This window comes from Aquarana catesbeiana, linkage group LG05 (genome assembly GCF_042186555.1).
Source record: "Aquarana catesbeiana isolate 2022-GZ linkage group LG05, ASM4218655v1, whole genome shotgun sequence".
Classification (NCBI taxonomy): Eukaryota; Metazoa; Chordata; class Amphibia; order Anura; family Ranidae; genus Aquarana; species Aquarana catesbeiana.
Genome location: NC_133328.1, coordinates 477,428,514 through 477,456,180, shown reverse-complemented (window position 1 = coordinate 477,456,180; position 27,667 = coordinate 477,428,514). Strand labels below are relative to the sequence as shown.

General features: G+C 42.8%; 1 protein-coding gene across 2 annotated transcripts in view; it reads right to left on the bottom strand.

The window, feature by feature from the left end:
• Positions 1-274: 274 nt before the first annotated feature.
• IMPACT (impact RWD domain protein) overlaps positions 275-27,667 on the bottom strand; it is a 37,122-nt gene continuing 9,729 nt past the window's right edge. For both annotated transcript variants that reach the window (XM_073631493.1, XM_073631492.1), the window contains exons 3-11: positions 26,847-26,899; positions 24,454-24,516; positions 12,520-12,605; positions 10,366-10,494; positions 8,666-8,766; positions 5,805-5,878; positions 5,058-5,148; positions 1,615-1,749; positions 275-1,148 (exon numbers count right to left, since the gene is read on the bottom strand). In XM_073631493.1, coding sequence (XP_073487594.1) covers positions 1,080-1,148; positions 1,615-1,749; positions 5,058-5,148; positions 5,805-5,878; positions 8,666-8,766; positions 10,366-10,494; positions 12,520-12,605; positions 24,454-24,516; positions 26,847-26,899 — 801 coding nt within the window. In that variant the 3' untranslated portion in view covers positions 275-1,079. The remainder of the gene's footprint in view (positions 1,149-1,614; positions 1,750-5,057; positions 5,149-5,804; positions 5,879-8,665; positions 8,767-10,365; positions 10,495-12,519; positions 12,606-24,453; positions 24,517-26,846; positions 26,900-27,667) is intronic.

The window sequence follows — 27,667 nt, the reverse complement described above, 5'->3', positions numbered from 1 at the left end:
GCACAAAAATTCAGCAGCACTAAAATTTTACGGCATTGAGGTACTGTTTGTTAAAGCTCAATCATTTTGAATGCCTAACTCGACCCAATGCACATCAATGTGCAAAAACATGCTGCTATTGTGCGTTCCTCTGGAATTGTCGGGCCACACTTGAGGCCTTTTATTATTTTCAAGCAGACCACCACTGCTCCTGATAGTACTTACTATATGTAGATATAGGCAACATATGTAACTTGTGTCAGAATTGCCTACACATAAAAACACAGACATGAGCTATTATAATAAAGTGTATTTATTTAGGTGTTCTGAAATTTAAAAAAATAACTAATTATGTGCACATTTCAACTAGCAGATTTCATGCGCATGTTTTTTTTTTCACATGGAAATGAAATAACTCCACCCAAATCTGGGTACTGGGGCCGACAGTGACTTGGCTCTCATTCGGGCTGGCCCTGTAATAGGAACATTTCTGTGTGGTGGTCTTTGCTCCCTCTCAAAAGGCCAAAATAATGGTGTCGCCCCTTTGCAGCTAGATTCCCCAGTTATATATTTGCTTTGCACCATGTAGACTCAAATCAGAGAAGTTATAAATTGGATAAAATCACTAGTTAAACTTGAGTTCTCAGCTTGTCACAACCCCTTTAAAACTTAAACATGGCATTTTTTTGTCAGTGAGCCCTGGTTCACACTGATGCGATGCGGGAAACGCACAAGATTTGCTGCATTTCCTCGCATCGCACTGCATAGCAATCACACAGCATCCATGAGATTTGCAACAAATGTCTATGTTAAATTAACAACACCCCAAACCAGATTGCAAATCGCAGTGTGATTGCCAGAATCGCATCGTATGGGTGAGAACACCCATGCAATGCGATTCAGGTGCGGGGGAAAAAAAAGGTCCTGTATCATATTGGTGCAGAAGGGATGCGATCTGAGCCATACAAAATGTATGATTTAAATCACGCCACACAGACATCGCATGTGATGTGCACAGAAATTTCAGCACGCACTAGTGTGAACCCAGGCTCAGTTAGGATGTCTTTTAAAAAATTCCTACATCAATTATTTCTGATAGATCAATGTTCTGTTCTCTTCTTGCCTTCTTTGGAATTACTTTTGTTCTTTCCATGCTTACAAGATTCATCCTGAAATAATACAACAAAACAGTAAATATATCTTATAAGATTAAGCCAATTTATTTGCATATGCAATGATCAATACTAATAGACAACTATCGCTTAACAAGAACTGTTTTAGACAGCATAACATCCCAAGCAAGAAAATAAAAACATCCCTAATGTGCAATTTTGTAATGAATCCATCTTAAAGCAATATAAACCCAAAAACAAAATGTTAATATATTGCAGCTTATCAATTCTTCAATGTCGTGGATGAATTTGTTTTCTTTTTTCACCTGCTGATTCCAGTAAGGAAGTTATTTTTCAACTACCTTTTGCAGACCAAGTTTTCCAGAAAAAAATGTCTGTTAGAAGGCTGAGACAAATCATTTAACACTGACAGCGGTGCTTACAATGGTAGGCTTTTATTCACCTAAACTTTTATCCCCAAAGTAAAAAAAAAAAACTGTTGCTGATTATAGTGAAAACTTACTGCAGAGGAAGAGTAGTTATGTTCCACTAGTATATTTCGTGCACAGTTATTTATATGCTTGAAGCGATCAGGTCCGAGAAGAATTCCTCCATACCAACGGGATACTACCACCATTACATCTTTCACATCTAAAATCTACAAAAAAACAAAAACATTCAGATACACATTTTATCATCTGTTACTATAAAACCTGAGATGTCAAAGTCAGGACAGAGTGCAAACTATTCTACAGTAGAACATTTCAACAATACTTGTCAATGATATAACTGTAAAGTGTCCATAAACAGGCAAACCTTTTGGCATCCTTGATTGAATGTTTAAAGTGATAATAAAAGCAGTTTTTAAAAAAAAAATAACAAACATATTATATTTACCTGCTCTGTGCGGTGGTTTTGCACATAGCAGCCTGGATCCCCCCCTTCTCGGGTCCCCAGTCTGCATGCCTGGCCCCTCCCTCCTGCCATGTACCCCCACAGCAAGCAGCTTGCTATGGGGGCATCCGAGCAGGCTTGCTCCCTGTGTACATTCACACATGGAGGGGGGTTCAGCCCCCATTTTCTCCTCATTAGCTCACTGGCTTTGATTGACAGTATTGGCTTCTGCTGCTGTTTCATCCAATGAGGAGGAAGTAACCCTGGAAAGCCACTGCATTTGTGTGAATCGTTGGATCGAGAAGGGGCTCAGGTAAGTATTGGGGGGGGGGGGGGGGGCTACTGCATACAGAAGGTTTTTTACCTTCATGCATAAAGGTAAAAAACCTTGAACCTTTACAACCACCTTAGGATTTGCCTATAATGACAAGATGGTGCTATGCAGGGGCTGGAGCTTGTATGTTTGGCTGGTAAAAGGAAAGCTTACGAAAAGGAGGAGACACATTTCTGATATTGATATTAAGTTACTATATAGCCTCTGATACAAGTCTTCTGGTGCTGTCTTGCATGAATATACACATATGGGAGATTTTAATCGCTGAGATATGAGTACAGCTGGTGGTTATTATGCTGAACATCATTTAGGTCATGCTGGCCTTATGGTTATCGCTTAGTCTGGGCCTTGGGCCTCATGCTTTAGTGATTAAATATCTAGACTACCTAGTTGTATCTTCCTGTATGACTTAATGGCATCACATACTAAGCCACTTCGGAAAGACATATGGCACACCATTCCCTCCTCTTTATCTACTGGTTCACCTTAGATGCATGCCACCCCTATTTTGTGGTCAAGATATTAAGGTCCTGAAGAAGCAAATTTTGCAAAACGCGTCGACCTCTTGACCCAGTTACAATAGAGTCTATATTATAGTATCTGATTGGCCAATAATATCTGCATTGAACAAATGTTTTTGTGGTTTTATGAATAATATGTTGCGTATAGATTTTAATTTTTGTAATAAAAGACAATATTATATAAACTGCTGGTTATCATCCTCTCTGGTCCAATTATAGTCTGTTCAGCTGTTCTCTACAAATTTTCTAGTATGAAACAATCATCAAAAACCTTAGAGCCACAAGCGGAACTCCCAACCTGAATATTGCCCTTCAGAAAGCTATTTTAGCAAAAAAAACACTCTTGTAAGCAGAATTATTTAACTATTACGATTTAACATATATTTTTCCAGTAAACATTTATCATTTCTGACAAACATTGCTGTACATAGTCAGTTTTAGTGAGCTACCGGCCTTAAAAATACCCATTGTTCCAATTTTTTTCTCTTGAATAAACAGTCATGTTAAATCTCACTTTTAGACTTTGGTACCCCCTTCCTTGTCTGTCCCTTCGTTTTTCTCTGCTGGAAATTTAATCTGCCTGTTCGCAATTCTCTCTAGAATGTATACTGAGCTGCGCATGCACAGCTCAGTGTACATTCTCAGCATACCACTGGGGTGGAATGAATGACCTACCATGAGCATGGACAGGAGTTGCGTCATTCCCTGCCAGCTAATGACCCGTCACAAGAAAGATGTCTGCTCCGGTGAGGGAGCAAGGGAAGGTATTTACAGACTTTAATTCAGCTTTAAACGTGTCTAAGGAAACTTTAAGGTTTATTACCTCCTTGTGGTCCGGCCTGGTGGTGTTAATTAAAATCCCTCAAATAATGTGTATAGGAGGTGCCCATGTGATAAAGGGTGAATCATTTAGACTTGAAGAAAAAAGTGGGTTTAAATACTTTACTTCCAAAAAACATATTTAACACTGTCAACAAGTTTTGTAAATCTGTACAGGTCTTTTCATCATGAAGGTGTAGGACAACCCTGACGCACAGCCATTATCTTTAGACACTACTGAAGCAGTCTGAAATAAACATTGCTGAATCAGTGAGTTAGCAGGGACAGTTTCCGAGATCAGGTGAGCATAGTAGCTGGAGCTGCTTGTTCATTTTTTCTCAGTGCTTGGGGATCCGGTTATTGACTGAATGGTAAATTCAACATTATTTCTCGAAAAATAAAAAGGTGAAATAAATCGGAATATCCCAGCTTCTTTTCTCTGGGATACCTTACTGGAATAAGAAGCCTCACACGTGCTTCATTGGTCAGCATTGGTCATGTGGCTGTGCTGACCAATGAGCACTTGCATTGCGAGCATTATCATGGATACCCACTCTGGGGCTGTGTATTGCGGTTTGCGAACCACTACATTGGTAGCATCACGTGCAGCAAGGTCTGGAGCGGTGGCCAGGATATTTGGAGTTAGTTCACATTTTTATTTTTTGAGAAGAGGTGAACTTACCCTTGAATGTTCAAACTGGAATTGGGCTTTAACTATTAACTATTGCTCCCACAAACACATACGTCCTGATGGAAAAAAAGAGCATGGCCCTCGCTGCCCACAATTCTCTACACTTTATGTACCTGTATATAGTATAGGGAATACTTATTAAAGCAACTAACCAATGTCTTGATCAGCTCTCAGCAACTCTAGCCAAACAGGTGCTCATACAATATGGGCAGTTCAGTGCTAGAGTCTCATATACACTGATAATCCACTACAAGGTTCTCTCTATAGTTGGAAAAATAACTGTTAGGGTTTCTGGTATATGCACAATGCATACTAGTAGAGAGTGGGGTTTATTTTCTAAAAACAAATAGACTGTGCAGTTGCACTCATTTTCCCCAGAGGTTAGTGAAGGTGGTGTAATGAATACCCAATCAGGTGCAAGAAAAAAAAAAAAAAAAAAAAACCACAGCAGCACTTTTGCTGGTACATGATTGGATGGTGGAAATCAACTGAGTCTTACCACATTTCCTAAGCTCTGGGTAAAATGAGTGCAACTGCACTTGCAAAGTGCAGTCTATTTGCCTTTGGTAAATCAACCCCAGTGTTACATAGCAGATTACAAGAATAGCAAGAGTAATTGCCTGGGTTTTCTACACCAATGTATAGAAGCCCACTGCATTAGTCCATTTCATCTTTGACATCACATACATCAATGGAATTCTACATACCTGCATAAGATGTAGAAGACGTTTACCAGCCGCTGTTTCTCCATCATCCTCACAGTCTTGAATAAAGCTGTTTGTCTTTTTGGAGTATATCCTGCAGATAAGAAAATACTTACTTATACAGACACAGAATACATCCTCATAGCTCAATAGCCTGTAAATGTGTAACCTGTCCATGCCTTTACCAAACCAATTAATGAAAGGACTTTGGGCTGTGTGTTATATTTATTCTGGCATCAATTGGTATTGTTTGTATAATCAACTCCATGTCCCACTGTACGTTCATATCCTCTGTAATCTAAATATTGTTTATAAATGCTCAATAAACCTCTACTATTTAAAAAAAAAAAAAGGTTGGATTCACAATCATTGCAAAAGGTGTGGAATTGTTACTATTTTTACAATAGTTTTTTCAATATTTTAATATATTTTTAAATTTTAATCAATATTAATCTCCACTAAAAATTACTTTATTTTCTGTCCTCCTCAACAGTCAGGTGGTATGTGTATTTTAAACAGAGATAAGCTGTGCAATGATCATTTACATACAGGTTTATGGTAAGAAGTATGAAAACATGGAGCAATTTAGTAAAATTCTACCAGATACACTGAATGTGCGTTGTGCATTAATAACGCAAGGGAATCCCTTTTGTGAATTTGCCAATCTGATATTCCTACACAAATGTTAAGGCTTTAAGACGTAGTAAGGAAGACATGTGTGCATGCGTTTAAGCTCTGTAAACTACAAACCTGTATGAATATATGTTGTGAGTCGCACTTGCAATTTTTTTGTTTTCATAAAGTTTGTTCAGTACTTGCTTCACCTACAGTTAAAAGACATGAACATAAAAATATGGCTTAGTCTGAGTAATCTGCATTAACATATTTTAGCCATGACCACTAATTATCATAATGTGCTTTACAGGGTGCCTAATAATTCCCCCAATCTTCCAGCACTCCAGTGGCCTTGATGCCTCATGAGACTTACAACACACTGAGATCTCTGCAGCCACAGCTGGTCTGGATTCCATTTTTCAAATGATGAAAATATGGTTGCTATAAGCAGTTGCTCCTTTATGTTCTTTCTATAGGACCAATCCACACTGTCCAACATGCTATAACAAAAACAGAATGCTGGAGTGTCATTCATTGTCAATGGTGCCCCAATGCACCTCTTCAACAGACCACAGGGCATCACAACACATAGGGTTAGATTTACTAAAACTGATGCTCACAGAATCTGGTGCAGCTGTGCATAGAAACCAATCAGCTTCCAGGTTTTATTGTCAAAGCTTAAAGTGAAGTTCCAGTCCCCCAAATCATTATGTTTTTTAAACATTTTGTCGTAATTGTGTACACTTAAACTGCAACTTTTAGATAATGTCATATATGTGGTCCTTGTAGTTTATGTTTAAATCATGGAAAACGAACTAGATCTCAGAAGCAGGCAGGTTCCATCTGTGCTGTGGGCATCTGAGCCCTCTCTTCATTTCCGGGATTCTGTGCAGCTGCCTACCCAGCATGCACCTCCTGATCTTGCGCCTGCGCAGTAATGCCACTGTGCAGCGCTTGCTCCTCCTGACAGGTTGCCATAGCAATGGCGGTGGCAAAAGTTCCTGTCCTATTGCTATAGCAACCTTTTATTCAGATGACAGGCCGGAAGGTAATGGAAAGCAGCATGGCCCCGAAACAAAAAAACCCCACTTGATTAGGCTAACAAATGATCTATAAGGTGCATCTGGGCATTGTAAATGTTTTTTTTTTAAGCTACTAATAATGTGAGATTTCGTCACTAGGCGATTCGCGTGGACTCCTGGGATAGATTACGCTGATATACCAGGAGTCCATGGTTATCACATAGTGACAAAATCGCCTAGGCCACCGAAGCAGGAAGTGCTGTAGAAAATAAGGGCAAAAAAGGTATTTACAAATAAAAAAAAAAAAATCGCCATTTCAAAAAACATTCAGGATGGGCAGGACAATGATTGGACATCTACAAAATGAGTGGAACTCCGCTTTAATTGAACAAGCTGCAGTTAGAAGTTGATTGGTTACTATGCACAGTTGCACCAGATTATGTGTGCACCAGTTTTAGTAAATCAACCCCATAGTGTCCTGTATTGTGAACGGCAAAGAAATGCAGAGTGCCTTAATTTTGTGTGCATTTTGGAACCATGTCAGACCTCTGCAGGTGCTTTTCTACCGTGCAGCAACGCATTCCTCGCAGTTAACATAGAGTCTGTGATGGCGCAGAGTCTGACCCTCTTCTCTTCCCCTATTTAGATTTTCAAAGAGGCCAGGCAAGTAGACAATTGTCCCACAACCCGTATTTGTGCTGTTTACTATTCTTAGTGGACAATTACTGTTCGCACTTACTGTAACGATAAGCGTTATTCTCCCAAAAAAAAAAAAAAAAATGTTGTGTACATTGAAGCCCACTCATTTTGAATGGGCTGCCTCACCCAGCATGCCACAACACATGGAAAAAATGTGCAGCACAGTAAATGGGCCTAAATGTTTAACAAGCATAGCCACTGTAACCCTGGTAACCCTGGTAGTATTTAAGTTTTCAAACTTAGTTTTCCCGACACCATTTGCCAACTAGTGATGAACTAATTAGTTTAAAAACTGAGTGATCAACAAACTGAAAGTGTTTTCCTTCTCCTAAACAGATGCATTTACGTTCCTCCAGTCTGCAGAGAATCACATATTTAATGAAACACAATGCCCTGGATTCTTGTTATACATCAGCAGAGCTGATCAGACAGATCAACATGTAAATAGTTAGGAGGGTCAAATAGTGCAGAATTAGCGATTTTCCGAATTCGACCATCCTTGTTGCTAAGAGATGGTTTTTGTTTTTTTTTTACTGTGTGTGCTTTTTGGCACCTTAAAATACAAAGTAAAATTAATTGGCATTTACTGTATGGTCACCCTGCATTTTCCAGTTTCTGAAAGGTGCTTATATCTTTTGCATCCATACCCTTTCATTTTATTTGATCCTTTTATCAATTTGTTCTTCTAAAGACTATGTAAAGAAAGGCCAATCTTTTGCTTCAAATTATAAAGCATATATATAATTGCTAAACAAGTAATTTTAAAGCAAAAGTAAAGCATCGTGGCCACACCATGTGTAGAACCCCTTTCAGCCTGTATTATAGGTTAAGGGGGCAGTTGGGAGGCAGTAAAACCACATCTCAACCGAACATTATACTGCTGCGCATGTGAAAATCCCTTAGAAACGTTAGATATGTTAGTTAATTTATATTCCCAAAATCCTGCACCAATCCAAGACTAATACCTTGGCACGCCTTGCATTTAGGCCCCACGCACACCAGAAGCTTAGCCCATGTTTTGGTGTGCCCAGGAGGAACAGGTGCAGTATACGGCCCCCTGCTAGCAGCCCATCAAAATCTAGGACAGGCTGAAATAAGCACTGTGTGGTACTCTTGTTCAGGGTTGATAAATTTAAATGGCACTGTGACTGGACGAATGTATGTTTTCTTCAGGAAACAACTGATGAAGTGTGTATGACATTAGTTTTATGATGCAATAACATGATTCAAGACTAAAGAATGAAAACAGAAGATAACGTTTCTTATCGTACTCACCTGAGCAGGGCTTGTCACTGGAGCTAAGTGTGCCTGGAACGTACTTCTTCTGTCACTTATTGTTTCCCCATGTACTATTGTTGGAACCTCTTTTTCAGTGTCTACAAAATAATGTAAAACTAAGTAAGCAAAATGTAATTGAACTAGTAAGAGCAAGAAGACTATAATGTAGCATTGAAAAACAACTAAGAACATTTATATAACAACTTGACATTTGGCTGCCCCCACACCCACATGCATAGGAAGGTAGCTACTTCTTTAGTTTAGGGAAAAGTAAAAAGAGGAAATACATACCTTATTTTTCTTTCCCCTAGTAGTTGGTGATCTCTACCATTGTCCTCTGCTCCTGAATTGTAGGAAGGCCCTCGATGTCTTGCAACCAGATGAGCGGCAAGGAGGAGTGAATTCATTGGATCGGTCATACTGCGGGAAGGAACCCTGTAGGAGTGAGGAATAGGGTATGTCTTCTTATTCCTTACCCCCCTGGACTATAATGGTCACATGATTGGGCAGTCCTTCTCGCCCCCTGGGCATAAATATCCTGCTATATGGACAACGGGGCTGATCAGGAAGGGTTTAAAAGTCTGACAACCTGCCACATCTCCGCTGTTCCGGGGTCCATGGAAGCAGCCAGATCCCTTCCATATGAAAGCAGACAGTTGCCTTCTGAATTGTATTCACATTCCCAGCTGCTGTAGCTGAGAACATGTGACACCACACCCCACTCCATTACTGCCAACGTACGCTATATGTTGGTGGCAGTGAAACGGGTAACCACTAAAAGCTTGGGTACAAACCCATCCCCTGCCTGTGATGGGGTAATAAAGGATCAGCAGCACACTGATATGGTCATCCCTTTGCTGCCCCATCCTCTCAGAAAGTTTCAGTGTTAGTTTGAAAGCAGTATGCAATGCAATATAGCCCTGGTTGGCTTACAGTGCGTCCTCTCCTCCCTATCTTAGACTAGCTGTTTGGGAAATTACAGGACACAAATATAAATACAGTACATACATTGACTATATAGAAATATGTTTATATTTTTAAGGAATATATAACTACATTAAATGGTTTTTATATAGGTCTATAATTCAGGTTTAAGAGTGAGTTATGGTTCACTGGCTTAGTTTCCTCATTTGTCCAAATACTCTTTTTCTTCAAAGTACCAATGCCTACTCTGCTCTCAAAGCTAACTAAGAAGTCTGGGGAATTCCCATCATTAAAATACCTGAAGTAGGAATTTGTGGGAAGGACATCGTTCTTTCTATGCATCTTTTTCTAAAGACTATCTTGACAGTTGACACAAATTAGGAAACAATGTAGACGGGTTTAAAGCCTCCAATTTTTACTGTCTGCGTCTAAAGTTATGGTAATGCATAGAGATAAGTGATCCCCGTGCATGTCAACATCTCTCCTTCTTTGCATAACCAAAAAAAATAATAACAGAATAAAAGTAGTTTACATATACTTTTTTGTTTCTGTGCTCAGTTGTATCACCTAAATGGAAGCTCAGTACAGTTACTCTTGGAATACACAGTAAAAAGAGGAAAATACACAGTAAAAAGAGAAAAATATAAAGTGCATATTACGTGATCTTGTATATTGTTACCAGTATTTTCAGCCCTGACTGGAGTTGCCCTTTAAACAGTTCTACCTTCTGTCTATGACTAGTACAAAATGGATAAATTGAAATCACAATGTACCTTCAAAAGTGTCTAAAATTCCAAAAACAGCTGAGTTAGCAAACAAGTTATTTAATAGCTCAGAACTTGAGGCTATTTCATCATCATCATCAGCCTCAGTTTCTTCTGTTGCAGCTTTCAATGTTGGACCTGTAAAGACAACATTTTGGTCTTTATTACACAAAAAATAAAAAATATATTGCTGAAATAAATTCACGAGAAAGAATTTACAAATGTTCCTAGACAGCTACGTCTAGCTCTAGCAGTAACCAACATCAACCAAAAATGATTGCAACAACCAACAGCTATTTGTTATTGTCCTTTTCACATTACCATTGTGCTTTGTAGGACTTTACTGAAAGAACGATCAAAGTACGTACATAAGGAAATGATTACATAAAGGTCCATGTATAAAAGGAAACATTTATTTTATTTCTCTGGATTTCGAACTTTAGATTCTCATGCCATTAAAAAAAAAAAAAAAGAAAAAAAACACATTTGCTCAGTTTATTCCTCTCTGCTGTATTTTCCTGAGATTTTATGTATAGAACCAACCTTTCTGGATAAAATCTGCCTGTTGTCTTCCATCCTTGAAGAGCTGGTTCACACCAAGAATTGCACATTAACACGCTATGCGCATTCCTGTGTGATTCACATGCCATCCTGGTGCAGTGCAATTTCCGCCTATTCATTTGAATGGGCTAAAATCACGCTGGACCGCACCAAAAGTGCATGCACTACTTTCCAAAACCCACAGCAACCGGATTACATGGTACTACTGTACCTTGCGATCTGGTTCAGGCAGTCGCACTGTGTTTGCGTCCTGCATTTGCGGTGTCTTTAAGTTAATACTTACAAGAACATATTTGGGGGGCACACCATACAATGCATTTAACACTTGAATTTAAATGCATTAGCACCATCTTGAATTTAAATGCATTGGCACCATCTTGAATTTAAATGCATTGGCACCATCTTGAATTTAAATGCATTGACGCACCATCTTGAATTTAAATGCATTGACGCACCATCTTGAATTTAAATGCATTGTATGGTGTGCCCCCCAAATATGTTCTTGTATGTTATAATAGGCCCTGACCAGGTTTTTGGGCTGGAGCACCCCTCCCCCTCCTCATTACCTCCTATTTAGTGGCCACCAGTGATTAGGATGTATCCCTTTCAGTTCTCCCACATAGAGGAGTTCAGCTCCCATGGTTGAGACAGAGGATCTTCCAATCTATTACTAGTGTAGGACCCACTAATTTGGGATACTTTGTCGCAGTAAGTGGGCTTAGCACTATATGACCATATAGTGTGACCAAACCCCCGTATTTTTGAATATGTTCAGGTGTTTTTAACTAGCCCTGCAGGAAATGTCATTCTTGTATGTGTGCGCTGTAAAATATTTTGTACTGTTTAAGTTAATACTGACACCTGCTTCAGATCTCAAGTGATCGCTTTAAACACGGTGAGGGAGACGCACAAGGAACGCAGCACGGCTGCACCGTGTTCAGGTATTAAATGGGTTCACACTGCTGCAATCAGATTTTGATTGGATTTTTAGCAAAATTTTGTGATGCAGCTTGGATATGGTTTGTATAATTCATGGGGCAAGAATCAAGCATCGATGTGAATGGGCACCATTGAAAACAATGTGATTTGTCATGTGATTCTGTGCAACTCAAGTCCCATCTGAAATCGCACTAGTGTGAACCAGGCATCAACGCGTTTTTATAGCATGGTTTCTGTCTTTATTAACAAGCCCCATTTGCAACATTTTATGATGTTTTGTAACCTCTCAGAACAAGGCATTATTCTCTTTTGTGAAATGGCATTAGTCTATTGTTTGCAACATAGCGACACTTATGCCATGGCCTTATTTTTTTGTGATATGGATTCTGAAGCTTATCACTGATAGAAGCATTGATCCCAATCAAGCTATTGCATCGGAACTCCTCTGTCCTCATAAAAGCTGGGTATGATCATTCGGCTCTGATTTGTCTTGAACTGTCTATGTGATACTCTGTGACTGTTTCAAGCTCAGGCTTTGCTGCTACTTACGATATAAGAAGTGTTTCAAATTGTCTCATAAAATAAAACTTATTTTTCTAAAAAAACAAAAAACATTATTAATGGGCACATACTTTTTTTTAAAGGACATAACCATATACCAACCTGGATGACAAGTCTTAGATTTCTCCACCAAGAATTCTCTGATCTTCTCCACCCACTGATAAAGGATGTTGTCACCAAGATTTTGCCTATAGCCACAACACAGCATTTCCATGTATTACAGAACATTTTGAAAATAATAGCAATTTATTTAGAGGGTGAGAAAACAGAATCCTTTATACAGTAGTGTATTTCTTCCTTGGTCATTAAAGTTCTTCAACAGAACAGGCTGTTCTGTTGATGTAGCAGTTAAAGAGGGTTGAGACAAACCATTTACCACAGACAGGGTGCTTACAATGATCAGCTTTTATTTACGTAAAACCTTTATTCCAAAAGGCAATAAAAAAGCAATGTACTGTAACTGCTTATAAAGTGTTAGCTGGAGTTCAGCTTCAATGTATTAGTGTATCTAAATCTGCTAGCACATCTGATGCTCCCCTCCCCCGTGACTAACACTGCTGCTGTACAAATATGGCCCCTGTGCTCCTTCATCCAGAGTGGGGGCACTCTAATACAGGAGATGTGTTACTGGCCAGATCACCATATGTATACAGAGGGGGAAAAAAAGCCTAAAAAACAAAACTAACGCAGCCACTATATCTAAGAATTGGTAAGCTAAATATACAGCCGTGGCCAAAAGATTTGAGAATGACTCAAATTATAATTTTCACAAAGTCTGCTGCTTCAGTGTTTTTAGATGTTTTTGTCTGATGTTACTATGGTATACTGAAGTATAATTACAAGCATTTCATAAGAGTCAAAAGGCTTTTATATACAATTACATGAAGTTTATGCAAAGAGTCAATGTTTGCAGTGTTGACCCTTCTTTTTCAAGACCTCTGCAATTCTCCCTGGTAAGCTCTCAATCAACTTCTGGGCCACATCCTGACTGATGGCAGCCCATTCTTGCATAATCAATGCTTGGAGTTTGTCAGAATTTGTGGGGTTTTTGTTCACCTGCCTCTTGAGTGTTGACCACAAGCTCTCAATGGGATTAAGGTCTGGGGAGTTTCCTGGCCATGGACCCAAACTGTCAATGTTTTGTTCCCCAAGCCACTTAGTTCTCACTTTTGCTTTATGGCAATGAGCTCCTTCATGCTGGAAAAAGGCATTGTTCTTCGCCAAACTGTTCTTGGATCGTTGGGAGAAGTTGTTCTTGGAGGATGTTTTTGTACCCTTCTTTATTCTTTTTTTTTGTAATTCCTTTATTTTCCAAAAATAAGTGTTACAATTCAGTAGACACAACAAAGAACGGTCATACAGCTTATATGTATATAATAAAACAAAGATTGAGATATATCATTGACAAAGTCAGTTGCCAATACAAAAGTGTATAGTAACATTTCTCTAGGTTACACGATCTGTGAAAACATATATGGGACATAAAGAAGAATCACACACAATAAGTGTCTGAGTGTCCAACCAGGGAAGTTTCCTGAGAACATCCCTTTTAAACGTTTAGATTGTATAACTATCATGACCAAACGGTGAATAGAATATTTTCCACTGGCCAGGGATGAAACTCCCTAGACAGCCAGCAGAGTCCAACCGTGGGATACTAACAAAATGCGATGCAGACCATGATATACAACATATCTGACTAAACTTTCCCATAGCTGGAGAATTATAAAGGGGGGATAAAGCAAAACTAAAAAGATGAGGGGGGGGTGGGGAAAGGAGCGGTAAGGGACAGAAGAAAAAAGGGTATACAAGATAGGAACAAGGGTGGAAAAGGAAGTAGAGACAAGAAGAGAGAACGGCGGAGGCCAAGAAAGGCGGCGAGGCCCCCCGGCCAGACAGGGCCCCCATACCAGGGACCGTTCAGTCTATGCCACCTCACGGAGGTATGCCTCTGAGTAGATAAAGCACTGCCAGGGACGCCACGTCTCCCGATAGGCCTCCTCCCTGCCGTATAAAGTGGCAGTAAGATCTTCCATATCGCGCAGCTCATTGACCTTGGCATACCACTTAATCTCCGATCTCCAAGATAAGGGAATGCAAGCCTTGGCAGCATTCAGTAGCTGTATAGTAAGGGAGGCTTTATATTTCTTAATTGGTTGTCTAGAGAGGTGCAGCAGACACGCCCCAGGATCCCCCTCCAAGGTGGCACCCGTCAGATGTTCGATCGTGTGCGTCACCTCCCGCCAAAAGGGTTTGATTTTGGAACAGTCCCAAAAAATGTGGAACATTGTTCCTTCCCCTGTCCCACAGTGCCAACACATACTTGAGACCTGCGGGAAAAACCGATGTAAAGTGGATGGCACTCTATACCATCTAGTCACAATTTTGTAACAGGTCTCCTGGACCCTGGATGCCAGAGAGGATTTATGGGCAAAATGTAAAATCTTCTCCCTCTGTAGTTCATCGAAGCTAACTCCTAAATCGTCCTCCCATTTAGAGAGGAAAGGGGGAGTAAACCCTTTTGCCGGGGAAATCAGAGAGGAGTAAATTAAGGACAGAGAGTGGCGTATGGGTTCCCTGCGGTGACATATTTGTTCCAACTCGGTAAGCGGGCGTGAGCTTCCCAGAATCCGTGCACATCGGCGTAAATAGTTATGCAGTTGGAGTCCACTCAAAAAGTCCAGTGGCGGGTTGGAACCTTCCAATCCTGCAGCCGCGCTAAGCTGACCATTTGGTCCGAGAAAGTCGTGAAGTTGTGGCCACCTTCCCTCCGCTGACAGGGACCTGTAAATTGGACCATGGCAGCCAGGAGGGAAGTCTGGGTTACCCAAGATCGGCACCATGGGGGATGGCATGGGGGATACCGAGGATTTGCGAAAGGTTTCTCTAGCGACCTGCAATGTGCTTCCTAGTGTAGGATGATCGATAAGGGCCCTCGGAATGGGGGTGGCGATCCAAGGCCAGCTCTTGGCTGTGCCGGAGTCCTCCAACTCCATTGTTACCCATTGTTTTGCCTCCGCGTGACAGTGCCAGTCAGTCAATTAGTCTGGTAAGATGCATTGCCCTGTAGTAGGCTTTCATGTCTGGGAGTCCAACCCTTCCCCTTTGTTTTGCCATATGGAGTAATTGCAGTTTGATGCGTGGCTGCCGGTGTGACCAGACAAACTCCCGGAATAATGCGTCAATTGGCTTGAAGAAAGGGGGTGGAATGCGGATGGGAAGGGCTTGCAGCAGGTAGAGCACCCTCGGCAGTGCGGTCATCTTAATGGCATTACAAGACCAAACCACGTTAAAGTGAGGGAGTGCCAGTGATGTAGGTCAGTTTTGAGACTATGAAGCAATGGGGTGAAATTCGCTTGATAGAGATTGGCGGGGTCAGAGGTAATAGCTACTCCTAGGTAGGGGATGCTATTGGTTGCCCAATGGAATTGGTATTCTGAGCGCAATTGCCGAATTATGTTCGAACCCAATGTGATGTTAATCAAGGAGGATTTGGTCATATTTATTTGAAAAAGTGACAGGGCCCCATATTCCTGCAGGGAATGGAGCAATATGGGGAGTGAGGCAAGAGGGTCTGTCAGGAAGAAGATGAGGTCATCCGCAAAGGCGGCAACCTTGTGTGCCCCGGAGGATTTGCGATAGCCAATAATGTGCGGGTTTGCCCGAATCTTACAGAGCAGTGGTTCCAGGGTGAGTATAAAGATCAACGGGGACAGGGGACAGCCCTGACGGGTACCGTTTCGGATATTGAAATAACCCGACCTAGTCTCATTAACCTTGACCGCGGCTGTTGGACAGGAGTAGAGTGATAATATCCAGCTGAGCATCGAGGCGCGAAGACCAATATGCTCTAAAGTGGCCCTTACAAAGGTCCAATCCACACGGTCGAAGGCCTTCTCCGCGTCTGTGGACAGCAGGAGAAGGGGTCGCCGTGATGTCCTGGCAGCGTGGACAAGGTTAATCACCTTAATAGTGTTGTCGCGGGGTTCTCGCTGTGGCACAAAGCCTGCTTGGTCCTTGTGGATTAGGCTCGGTATATGTGGAAGTAACCTGTTTGCCAATATCTTGGCAAATAATTTCAAGTCAGTGTTTAGTAGAGCTATCGGCCGATAGCTCCTGCATCGCAGCAAATCCTTCCCCTCCTTTGGGATGAGGGATATATAGGCTCTAAGGGTGTCTATGGGGAAAGAACTGCCTTTGGTGATCGAGTTAAGTGCGTCTCAAAGAAGGTCTTATAGTAGGCTGGTGTAAGGCCATCAGGACCTGGGGCTTTCTTTGGTTTAGAGTTTGCCAGCGCTACACCCAGCTCCTCCTCCGTAATGGGTTCCTCCATTTCCTCCAAAGCACCGGCCGGGAGGGATGGCATGCCCAAAGAAGCTAGGTATGTGCAGGGAGTGAAACCCCTGGCAGAGTTAGGATCCTCGGGAGGGGGTCTCCTCTGCCATGTCGGAGGATGTAAACACCCTCCGGCCGGATGAGGACATGATGTGGGAGATATAGGTTTTGGTACGAGGGCCTCGTAGTGCTCTAGCCAAAAGGGAACCAGGTTTATTGGAGTAGTCATACATCGTGCGTCGTGCCCATGATAATTTCTCTTTCGTTTTGTGTAGTAGGAGTGAACGAAGTTCTTCGCTACCCTTCTTTATTCATGACTGTGTTTTTCGGCAAAATTGTGAGTGAGCACCACTCCCTTGGCTGAGAAGCAACCTCACACATGAATGTTCTCAGGATGCTTTACTATTGGCATGACACAGGACTGATGGCAGTGCTCACATTTTCTACTGCAGACAAGGTTTTTTTTTCAGATGCCCCAATCGGAAAGGGGATTGATCAGAGAAAATTACTTTACCCCAGTCCTCAGCAATCCAATCCCTGTACCTTTTGCAGAATATCAGTCTGTCCCTGATGTTTTTCCTGGAGAGAAGTGGCTTCTTTGCTGTTCATTCAGCTGTGGGATCGTGGCACCACCAGTGCAGAGCTTGCTCAGGAATGGCAGATGTGAGTACATCTACATGATCAGTGAGGAGAAGACTTTTGGAGGATGGCCTGGTGTCAAGAAGGGCAGCAAAGAAGCCCACTTCTCTCCAGGAAAAACATCAGGGACAGACTGATATTCTGTAAAAAGTACAAGGATTGGACTGCTGAGGACTGGGGTAAAGTCCTGGTGCTTGCTGGACTTTCTTGGGCGCCCTGAAGCCTTCTTCAGAAATGCAGTGGAAATGTTTTTATGGGATTAAGTTCATTATCGTGGCAAAGAGGGGCTTTGCCATGAATGCCTTTGAATTTAAATTCATTTGATTACTCTTCATAACATTCTGGCGTATATGCAAATTGCCATCATAAAAACTGAGACAGCAGACGTTTATATATTTTTTTTGGATATGTATTATAGCAGAAAGTAAAAAAAATTGACAGTTACTTACCGATAACTGTTTTTCTAGGATATCTTCCAGGACGGCACACCTGAGATGAGAGGCTCCTCCCTACAGGAAACACAATCAATCGACAGCTGTTTTAAGTCCCCACCCTTCCCCTTGATCCTCAGTTTGTAGAGAAGTAACTCCTGAACCTGGTTCACAAGGGAAATCATTCCTCATAGGTACTCACCTTCTAGTGTTCTACCATTTTCCCTCCTCCAACGGGCGGGAAGTAGGCCTGCCGTTCTGGAAGATATCCTAGAAAAACAGTTATCGGTAAGTAACTGTCAATTTTCTCTAGTCATCTTCCAGGACGGCACACCTGAGAGGATAATCAAGTACCTCAGGCCTACCTTAGGGTGGGACCACTGCAAGACCCTCTTGGCGGACCTTGGTTCTGCAGTGAGTTTTACCTCCACTCCATATGCTTGATGAAGGTATCTTAGCTGGATCATGCGGCTGATCTGCAGGTCTACTCCACCGATGTCCCTGCCTTCTCTGCTTCGGATGCAGGACCTAGGTGGAGTGGGCTCTTAAAGATGGAATCAGAAAACATGTTAAACTTGTAGGTTATCAATGTTGCCTATCTCACACATCTAACAACCATGGCCTATTGTGCCTGTAGGTGCTACTTAGAACCCTTAAAGATTAATCAGAGACCTGTGTTGTAAGACAAGGACACTAATTGATCACTAAGAGGGCCTGTCTTAACCATAGGTGTGCGCAGCCAATTTCATTAGGGTGTGCACCCTAAAGCTCAAACACACATGCATGTGTGTGTGTCTACATATATATGACCCCGGCAAATTGATCTCTCTGCTGCCCCAGTGAAAGAGAAGAGCATAGACACTTCTCTTATGGCAGAGCCAGCAAGATGCAGATCTTTCACATGTTCCTGCTGCTACACAGAGCGATAATACTAATGCGCATGGGGTGATTAGGGTGTGCCTGGGCACACCCTGTGCGCACGCCTATGGTCTTAGCACTATCCTGTTCAGGGAAAGAAAACTGCAAAAAAAGGTGGGCCCCTAACAGACAACCTTTTTTGTTCATTTTTATCTTTACATCAGCAAAGACTAAAGGGAAGCCTACTTAAGGGTAATAGATTAACCGAGGCTTAATCCCTGGGTTTAAGGCATGCCCACTCTGTGGCTTTACTTACGCCTGAGTGCCTACTTCAGGAGAATAAAGTCCATAGCAGGAGTATAACACTTATACTGCTACATCTAGTTCTGCTAGAAGGGTGAGATGAAGGCCATGCACCGAGCCGTAACCTATTCGGTCGGATATACATCTTTATACTTCATCTTCAGGTCATAATATTCCTCTGAACAGAACTTCCCAAGTTCTTACTAAGCAGGGTGATTCTTTATCGCCTTCCTCCAGTGTCCTATAACCCTACTGGGCTTCAACCCTAGGAAATGGTTCCAGCATCCCTGAATGTAAGGGGCTGAGGCTTTCTGACATGTGACGTCTGCAGCCAGAACTCCAGGCCCCTCCACGGAAAAGAGGGCTGAAATACAAAAGGTGATACATGCATTTTTAATATCACAAATTAAAAAAGACCATAGATTGTGGACCCAGCACAATAGATTTAGACAGAAAGGACACAAGCATAGACAATAATGTGTATCTGAGTGTGGCTAGCTAAACCAACATATCAAATATGGGAGAGACCCAAATCTGAACTTCAATGTAGACAAACAGTCCTCACAGTTTGGTTTTCTGATGTGCAGCCAATCTGTAAAAACATTAAGATACACGCAAACCCTCAGCCTTGGTTCACACTGGGACGACTTGTCAGGCGACCTAGTCACCTGACAAGTAGCGTCCTGTTCTGTGCAATGGAGCCATTCTAAATCGGCACGATGCAAGTCGCTCCGACTTAGAAAAAGGTTCCTGTACGACTTTGGGGGCGACTTGCATTGACTTCTATACAGAAGTCGTTTCGCAAGTCGCCGCTGAGTCGTGTCCTGGGTCGCCTGAGGCAGTCGCGCTGTAAGTCGTGCTGCCTCAGTGTGAACCGACCCTAAATGCTGCGTGTTTCTGAAGTGCAGCTAGCTAGGTCATAACTGATATATATACATAAAGGACGGGAGTCCTGTTTACGGTGGAGTTTTACTGATGTACAGCAAAACAGGGCCATAAATATAAGACAGAAAGACCCAAACTTCTATGTTGCGTATTTCTGATGAACCACCAAATACAGTTATAAGATCAATATGGCCCTGGCTAGCTAAACCAACATAAGACAATATCTTTTCTGTTATGCAGTTCTGTAGTGCAGTCACATAGAACCAACACGGAAAGGACCCAAGCAACCTGCAGCATTGTGTTTTTCCGAAGTGCAGTAAGGTAATGGAATCTGAAACAGAAAGCACCAACAAGCTTCAATGTTGAGTATTTCTGCTGTACAGCAACATAAAAACAGACAGCCTTCCTAGCTGCGATCTTTCTGGTGTATTGCAAAGTAAGGCAATAAACTCCATGATGTCTATTCTTGTGTGTAGCAAAACCTCAACCAGAAGGGAACTTCGGGCTCCCACACCTGTGCGACCCAACCTGCAACCGCAAAAACGCAAGAGAATCACTATGGCTTCCAATGGGAACCATTTGTGTCTGTGCAACTCCAGGTCGCAGTGCCACCAAGCAGACCCTGCTTTCTGGATCCACAGACCTCAAGATTACACAGGTCGCAGGTAACTTGCAATTTTCAGGTTGAACAAGCGAGGGGTCCCCAATGCTCTATCTCCCTGGAGGCGTGCAGCCAACAACACCCTGCTGTGTATCCCTAAGAAGCAGCAAGGTAGAACAATGAGAAACAGAAAAGACATCGCTCACTGCTGTGCCTTTCTGATATGCAGCCGATAAGGCAGTAAATATAGGACATACAGGACACAAACAATCTTCAATCTTTGTGTATGTCTGATGTGTAGTAATATACCAATACTGAGCAGATACGCCACCATCCTCAATGTGTCTCCCTGCTGAGGCAGCAAAAACAAATCAGAAAAGGACAAGCAACCTTCACTGCTGTGTCCTTTCTGATATGCAGCCAATAAGGCAGTAAATGTAAGACATAAAAGGACAGACAACCTTCAATCTTGTATATGTCTGATGTGCAACAATATAACAATCTGAATAGAGATAGCACATCCATATTGAAGGGATTTGGCATGCGACTCAACATGTCAAATCGCATGCCTAAAATCGGCAACCTTTGCCGTTAATAGCACTGTCAGCCTGACGCCACTTTGCGGGACTGCACCGATTACCAAAGGCAGTACTAGTACTACCCCTGGCACAGGTTCAATTTGTATTTCCCAATAATTCAGGACCATCAATCTTCACTACTGCCTATCTAATAAGCAACCAATAAGGCAGTAATACAGGACACACAAAAAACCCCAGACAGAACTCAATTTTGAGTATGTCTGATGTGCAGCAATATAACAAATATGAGCAGAGATGTCATAAGACTAAATGATGTGCATTTCCGCCATGCATCACAAAACCAGAAAGTACAGACCACCTTCCCTGTTGTATTTTTCTGATCTGTAGCCAAATAAAGCAGTACCTTTAGGATATAAACAGACAACAACAAAGCTTCAGTGCAGTGCATTTCTGATGTACAGCACTATATCCCTTATGAGCAGAGATGTCACAAATCTCAATGTGTATTTCTGCTGTGCCCCAAAACATCCCAGCAAGGACAAACCTTCACTACTGAGCTCTACTGGTGTGCAACCGAGGAGTCATGGTGTATCCCTTTATGAAATAACCAAACAGAGCAATTTGATCCCTAGGCATAGCCTGGGCTGTAGATACTAACACTTCACCCCCCAGTGAAGGAACAAATTCTAAAAATGGTTAGACACCTTACAATAGTAGCTGTTGTCCTACCTTACCTCCGTGGACTGAGCAAACGCTAGCCAGCTCACACACAGGTGGAGCTGATCAGAAACTAAAGTCTCGATGAGCCCAGCCCTAGAGACCAATTTAGGACAGCCTCTAGAAAAGGTGATCACCAATTTAGCCTGGAGGAAAATAGCCACCTGCAGGCTTTAAACAAGCAATCATGTATCTATCTAGCTCTTGCATATGTTTGCACAGAAAATCCTTAATTAAAGGATATAGGAAGCGATTTATGGTAAATCGCCTTTAGATCTGTCACTGAGTTGACTGCAGCCCAAACCAACAAAAAGGTTTTTCTTACCTCCTGCACTTCAATATAACCACAATGTAAAGGTGGAGTGGGAGGTTGGAGCTTATGACTTCAGATTCCTATCAGCTGGGCTAATAGGGCCATACCCTAGTGCACCTGCTGACCAGGAGAGCTTACTCCTGAATCCTTCAACCATTGCACAATCCATAAATTGTTCAGTGGTATACCTGGCCTGTAAGGAACTCTTTGTATCTACCAGGTCCTCCCCCCCCCGCTCTATTCATCCCTACTAACAACCGGACATGTAGGGAGAGTGTTGGAAACCTACTGTTGTGATCACCACAGTGTCTCTGCTGTAAGAGAGAGCTGTGGATGGTGGTTTTAGCAGTAGCTTCTGGGCTATCTTGTTATGCAGACCCCAGGTCCTGCACTGCACCACTTAGTAAATTCAGGGGGAAGGGGAAGAAATGCCTTACCTACCTCTTTCCCATCTGAGGTGGTTTAGGCACACTCACTCCTCTGCACTACTTGTCCACCATACAGCACCTCTGATGTAAGAGGGAGCTGTAGCTGGTGTTTTTAGCAGAAGCTTCTGGGCTATTTGAATCCAGACCCCAGGGGAGATTATCTCAAATGCCCAGAAACCATCTGGCTGGGATTGGGGATTTTGCAGCTAAATTCCCAAGGTAAAGGAAAGTACTCACCGTTGTAGTCTTCCCCTTTTTCCACAGCCACAGGGCTTGCTTTTCCATCCTTATGGTCCACACGCAAGGAGGATAGCCGCCAAAGTGCCCCCCCCAACTGCTGTCCCCGTAGGGAGCTGCAAGGTTAGGCTGTGTCCTGCCAGTCAGTATATACATCTGGGGGGGCCAATGCCGTACGTTCCTCATTCCCTTCTGAGGTGGTTTAGGCAGACATCCACCGTAGTGAACTGGTGCCTCCTCGAAAGGAGGATGTGGGCGCCTGCTCCTGCTGACTCTCAGCCTTCCCACCTGGGTAAGAACGCAGGTCGTTCAGGCGGCGCCCTCCCCAGCAGCCCACGCGAGCTACCAGGGGCCCAGGAGTCGGGGGCCCTGGAAAGAACTGACAGCCAGCACCCCTGTCTGAACGGACGCCCGGACAGGTAAGGGGGGGAGACAGGAAAAAGGCCCCTGAAGTTCTGGGGACACCACTGTACCCAGGGGCCTTCAGCTCTCAGGGGGGCTCTTCCAGTTTCTGCTGCCCCCCCTGAGGAAAGGATAGGGGAACCCCCCAGGAAGGATAAATATATCCGGCCAGACCCAGAGGCCCATCAGGTACTAACCAGGCCCGACCCTGCTTTGCCTCCGAGATCATACGAGATCGGGCAGGCAGCGCCCTCTTTCACTTTCAGGGTGATGTGGCCGTAGGCCTTCCCCAGGCATTTGGTCCGGCTCCCAGGGGGGGACCACCAGCCCCAGGCTTCGGGTCATTTGGAAAAAAACAAACGGTTTCGCTGTGTAGGGAGAAACACAATCAAAAACTGAGGATCAAGGGGAAGGGTGGGGACTTAAAACAGCTGTCGATTGATTGTGTTTCCTGTAGGGAGGAGCCTCTCATCTCAGGTGTGCCGTCCTGGAAGATGACTAGAGAAAAATTGTTTTGTTTTTTTTTTCAAAATGGACGGTCTTTTTTTGTTTATAGCGCAAAAAATAAAAAACGCAGAGGTGATAAAATACCACCAAAAGAAAGCTCTATTTGTGGGAAAAAAGGATGTCAATTTTGTTTGGGTACGGTGTCCCAAGACCGCGCAAGCGTCAGTTAAATCGACTCAGTGCCGTATCGCAAAAAATGCTCTGGTCATTAAGAGGGCAAATCCTTCCGCGGCCGAAGTGGTTAAAGAGGTTGTAAACCTCTGGAAAAAAAACCCAAAAGACCCTGAAAGACAAAGGCATAATGAGCTAGTATGCATCGCGTACTAGCTCATTATGAAATACTTACCTTATAACAAAGCTGTTGCAGCGGTCCCCGCACACCGTTGTCACGACCAACATCTTTCCTGGAGCTTCTTGCGGGTTTGCAGGCTCCAGCACTGTGATCGACCCGTGGGCCGTTCCTTCACTGGCTGCATGCACTGGAGATATCTCCTAAACTGTACAGGTAGGTAAGCCTTATTATAGGCTTAAGTATAGGTAAAAGTCTGAAGAGGACGTTTACTTCCTATTTAACTGCAGGTAAAATCTGAAGTCACAGCTACAAATGGCCAGGAGTTGGAAGTAGAACCTTCACTTGCAAACCTCTTTAATCTCCCTAGCACTAAATTAAATTGGACTTACAGCGCATCCATATACAAAAGTTCACCTTCAGCTAAAACAAGCATGCTGCTTACAAAACTTGGTTTAGTATACAGTAATGATGTAAGAGCTCTGTATGAAGTATAACATGGCCATCAGAAGCCTAAAATGTATAATAAACATACATGCTCCTGGCACTCACAGGAAAATGTCTTCAAGATAATTTGATAAAGTCATTCGATCTTCACCCCTGAGCCATGGAGCACTATAAATACACACAATAAGGATATGTTATTTATCGCTATACATTTAGATATCAATATTGTAAGTATACAAAAATGATAAAAAATAAAATGCTAAATACTCTTTACAACACGTAAGCCCAGACTATTCTCAGGTTTGGAAAACGGCTTAAAACCAAATTTTGTATTTTATGCCAAATATGCTAATTTTGCCTTGTGTATGATTGATCACAGTGTAATGTTCCTCCTTCCTGATCAGTAGGACAGATGTAATATATAGGCCTATATTTTATTTTTAGTATAAAAATATGATCTGACACATTAAAGGGTTTTTTTTTTAAACAACAAACATGTGATACTTACTTGCTCGGTGTAAGGGTTTTGCACAGAGCGCCCCCGATCCTCCTCTTCTGGGGTCCCTCAGCAGCACTCCTGGCTCCGTAGAGTTCCCCTACGGACATGCATTCCATGGGGGCACTCGTGCGGGCGCGCTCCAGAGTCCTGCTGCTGCATCCATTGACACAGACAGCAAGACTCAGCCCCACCCCCTGGCTCCCGTGTCACAGGATTTGATTGACAGCAGTGGGAGCCAATGGCTCCCGCTGCTATCAATCTGTCCAATGAGGACCTGAGACAGCGGCAGGAGCTGCTGTGCTCGGCCCCATCGCTGGAGCGATCGGGTTCAGGTAAGTAAAAGGGGGGCTGCTGCACTACAGAAGATTTTTCACCTCAATGCAAAGAAAGCATTAAACTGAAAAACCTTGAGGGTTTACAACCCCTTTAAGATAAAGATAATACTTGGGGCACAGCACCAAACATATTAGTTATATGTAATGGTGTGTGTTCCTTAACCTGCAGACTGCTGCTTCTTGTTAAAATATTTCCCTCAAGTATAACTAAAGGCACCTTTTTAGTTTTAGACAGAGTGGAGATAGATAAGAACCTCCGTTATGTTTTTATTTCTGTCTGTGTCTCTGTTAGAGAAATTCATCCTCTTTAATTGTCCTGTTTGCTGTCATCACTGAGAGTGAAAGTAAAAGAAAATCCCAAATTTTGGGTTGTCACTAAAACAGGAATAGAGGGGAAATCTTCCAATGGAGACACCAGTTCTGATGCCAACCAGAAATTCCCTGACTTTGTTTGAAGGCATTTCTTTTCATCTGTTTTGGCTATGGGACAGGATGTGAAATCTCCCCAATGAGACACAGATGGCAAAAAAAGAGAGGTTAAAACAAACTTTTATCCAATATAAAAGAAAAGTTCTACTTTCAGTGCCTTTTTAATTGCTGCTAGATATTGTCCTGAGCAATTATCTCCCGGCGATGTGAGAGATAACAGCTGCCGCTCCCAGTTTTAAATGTTGCGTAGTTTGCCCACTCGCCCGCCCACCCTCCCTTTGCCCTCTTGGACACACACAAAACTCATATTACTATTCTCCCACAATGCACTGTGTAAGTGTATTAATAGGAATTTTGTGAATGGCAGAAAGGACAGGAGAGGGTGAGTGGCACAACATTTCAGACTTGTAGCAACTGTTGTTAAGAGAAATATGGGAATCAGGGTTTTTTCGGAGGAGGTGGGAGCAGCCGGCTAAGGCTCTCAGCAGCTCACTGGAGCACTGGGCTGTGGAGGAGGTGGGAGCAGCCGGCTAAGGCTCTCAGCAGCTCACTGGAGCACTGGGCTGAGTTGGGTGCCGACCAAGGCATGTGGGCGGATCTTGATCACATGGTCATGATCTTTCCGGAGCTTGGACCAGCTTTGTGAAGTCAGCTGACAGCGGGCTTCAGAATGAACTGCACTCCTGTGTTCCACAGGAGAAGTACAGCCAAACGAGCTTTGGCTGTCTTCTTTAACTCTCAAAGTGCCAGAAACCAGCTGCTCAGGGCAATATTCAGCGGCTATGAAGGAGACACTAAAAGGAGCATTTTTAAGTGAAGCAGCCAGCTGAAAGTAATGAGAATCATATCATTGTACCTAACGTGTTGTGCTGTACCCCACCCAGATCTGTGTATTTCTGTGGTGGGTATGGCTAGGTGTCTCAGTTCAGCTGCGGACAGTAAGCCTGTACAAATCAATGATAGACTGGTACCTTGCAGTTGTCCGCAGCTATTTGCATGTAATTGCAAATGGAGACATTACCTGTGGTTAGGGACCATTTTGTACACTGGATGTTCACATCCCGGGGTGAAAACCCATCCCTAACCTCATGTAATTGTGTGTTACATGCTGACAGCCAGGAACAGTGTCAGCCTGTCATTCCTTTGTACAGACTTCTTATCCACAGATAAATAGAAAAACATCTAGCCATGCCGGCCACAGTGGTGTGACATTTAAAAAAGTATGTAGAACTTACTTCAGCTGATAAAGAGGTGGTGCGGTAGCTGGGTATTCTGGGGGTAGAATTACCTAGAATAAACAGATAATCATAATGGGATATATCTAGTAAAGAAAAAAGGTGCAGCTGTTCCTAACTAATGATCAGCTTCATATCGTCACATCTGAGAAGAAAAAACACTGCAATTTTTTCAAGTTTAGGAATGTAAAGCTGGGTACACACCTAAAGTTTTTTTTCGTTCATCCCAGCGGGTTGAATAGAAAAAATAAAATAAAAACTGACAGTTTGCCATACTAACACAATAGGCAATCTCCTCCGCTGTGCCTTTGTGTTCTCCGCCCCCCTTCCCCGCCAGAATACACTGATCAGCGCTGCCAACCATTGGCTGCAGATGCTGGTTTTCCAACATGTCCCTTTGACAAAAGCCAGTTGTTAGACCGGCTTCTGACGGAAAGACAGCTGTACACAGTGACCAAATGTCGTCCGGTTTCTGCTGAACCAGCCGATATTCGGTCTGTGTGTATCCAGCCTAAGACAATACATCCAGTTTAATCTCATTGGAAATCTTCTACAACATAGAATTCATTTTCATTTTCTGTGCCTCTTTTTATCTCACGACACATCACTGAAATAAACCTGTGAGAAAGCTGGGCCATCCAAACTGAGAACCTAATGAAAACAAAGAATATTCAAGGCTTACCTCAAAGCCTATCTTCACAGTGATGTGGTGCTGGATTCGCAGCGATTCCTGTGCGTTTCCGCACCCCATCACAGTCGCACTCCATTCATGCGGAGCACTGCGGGTGTCGATGTTAAGTTAATAACACCCCAAAAATGGT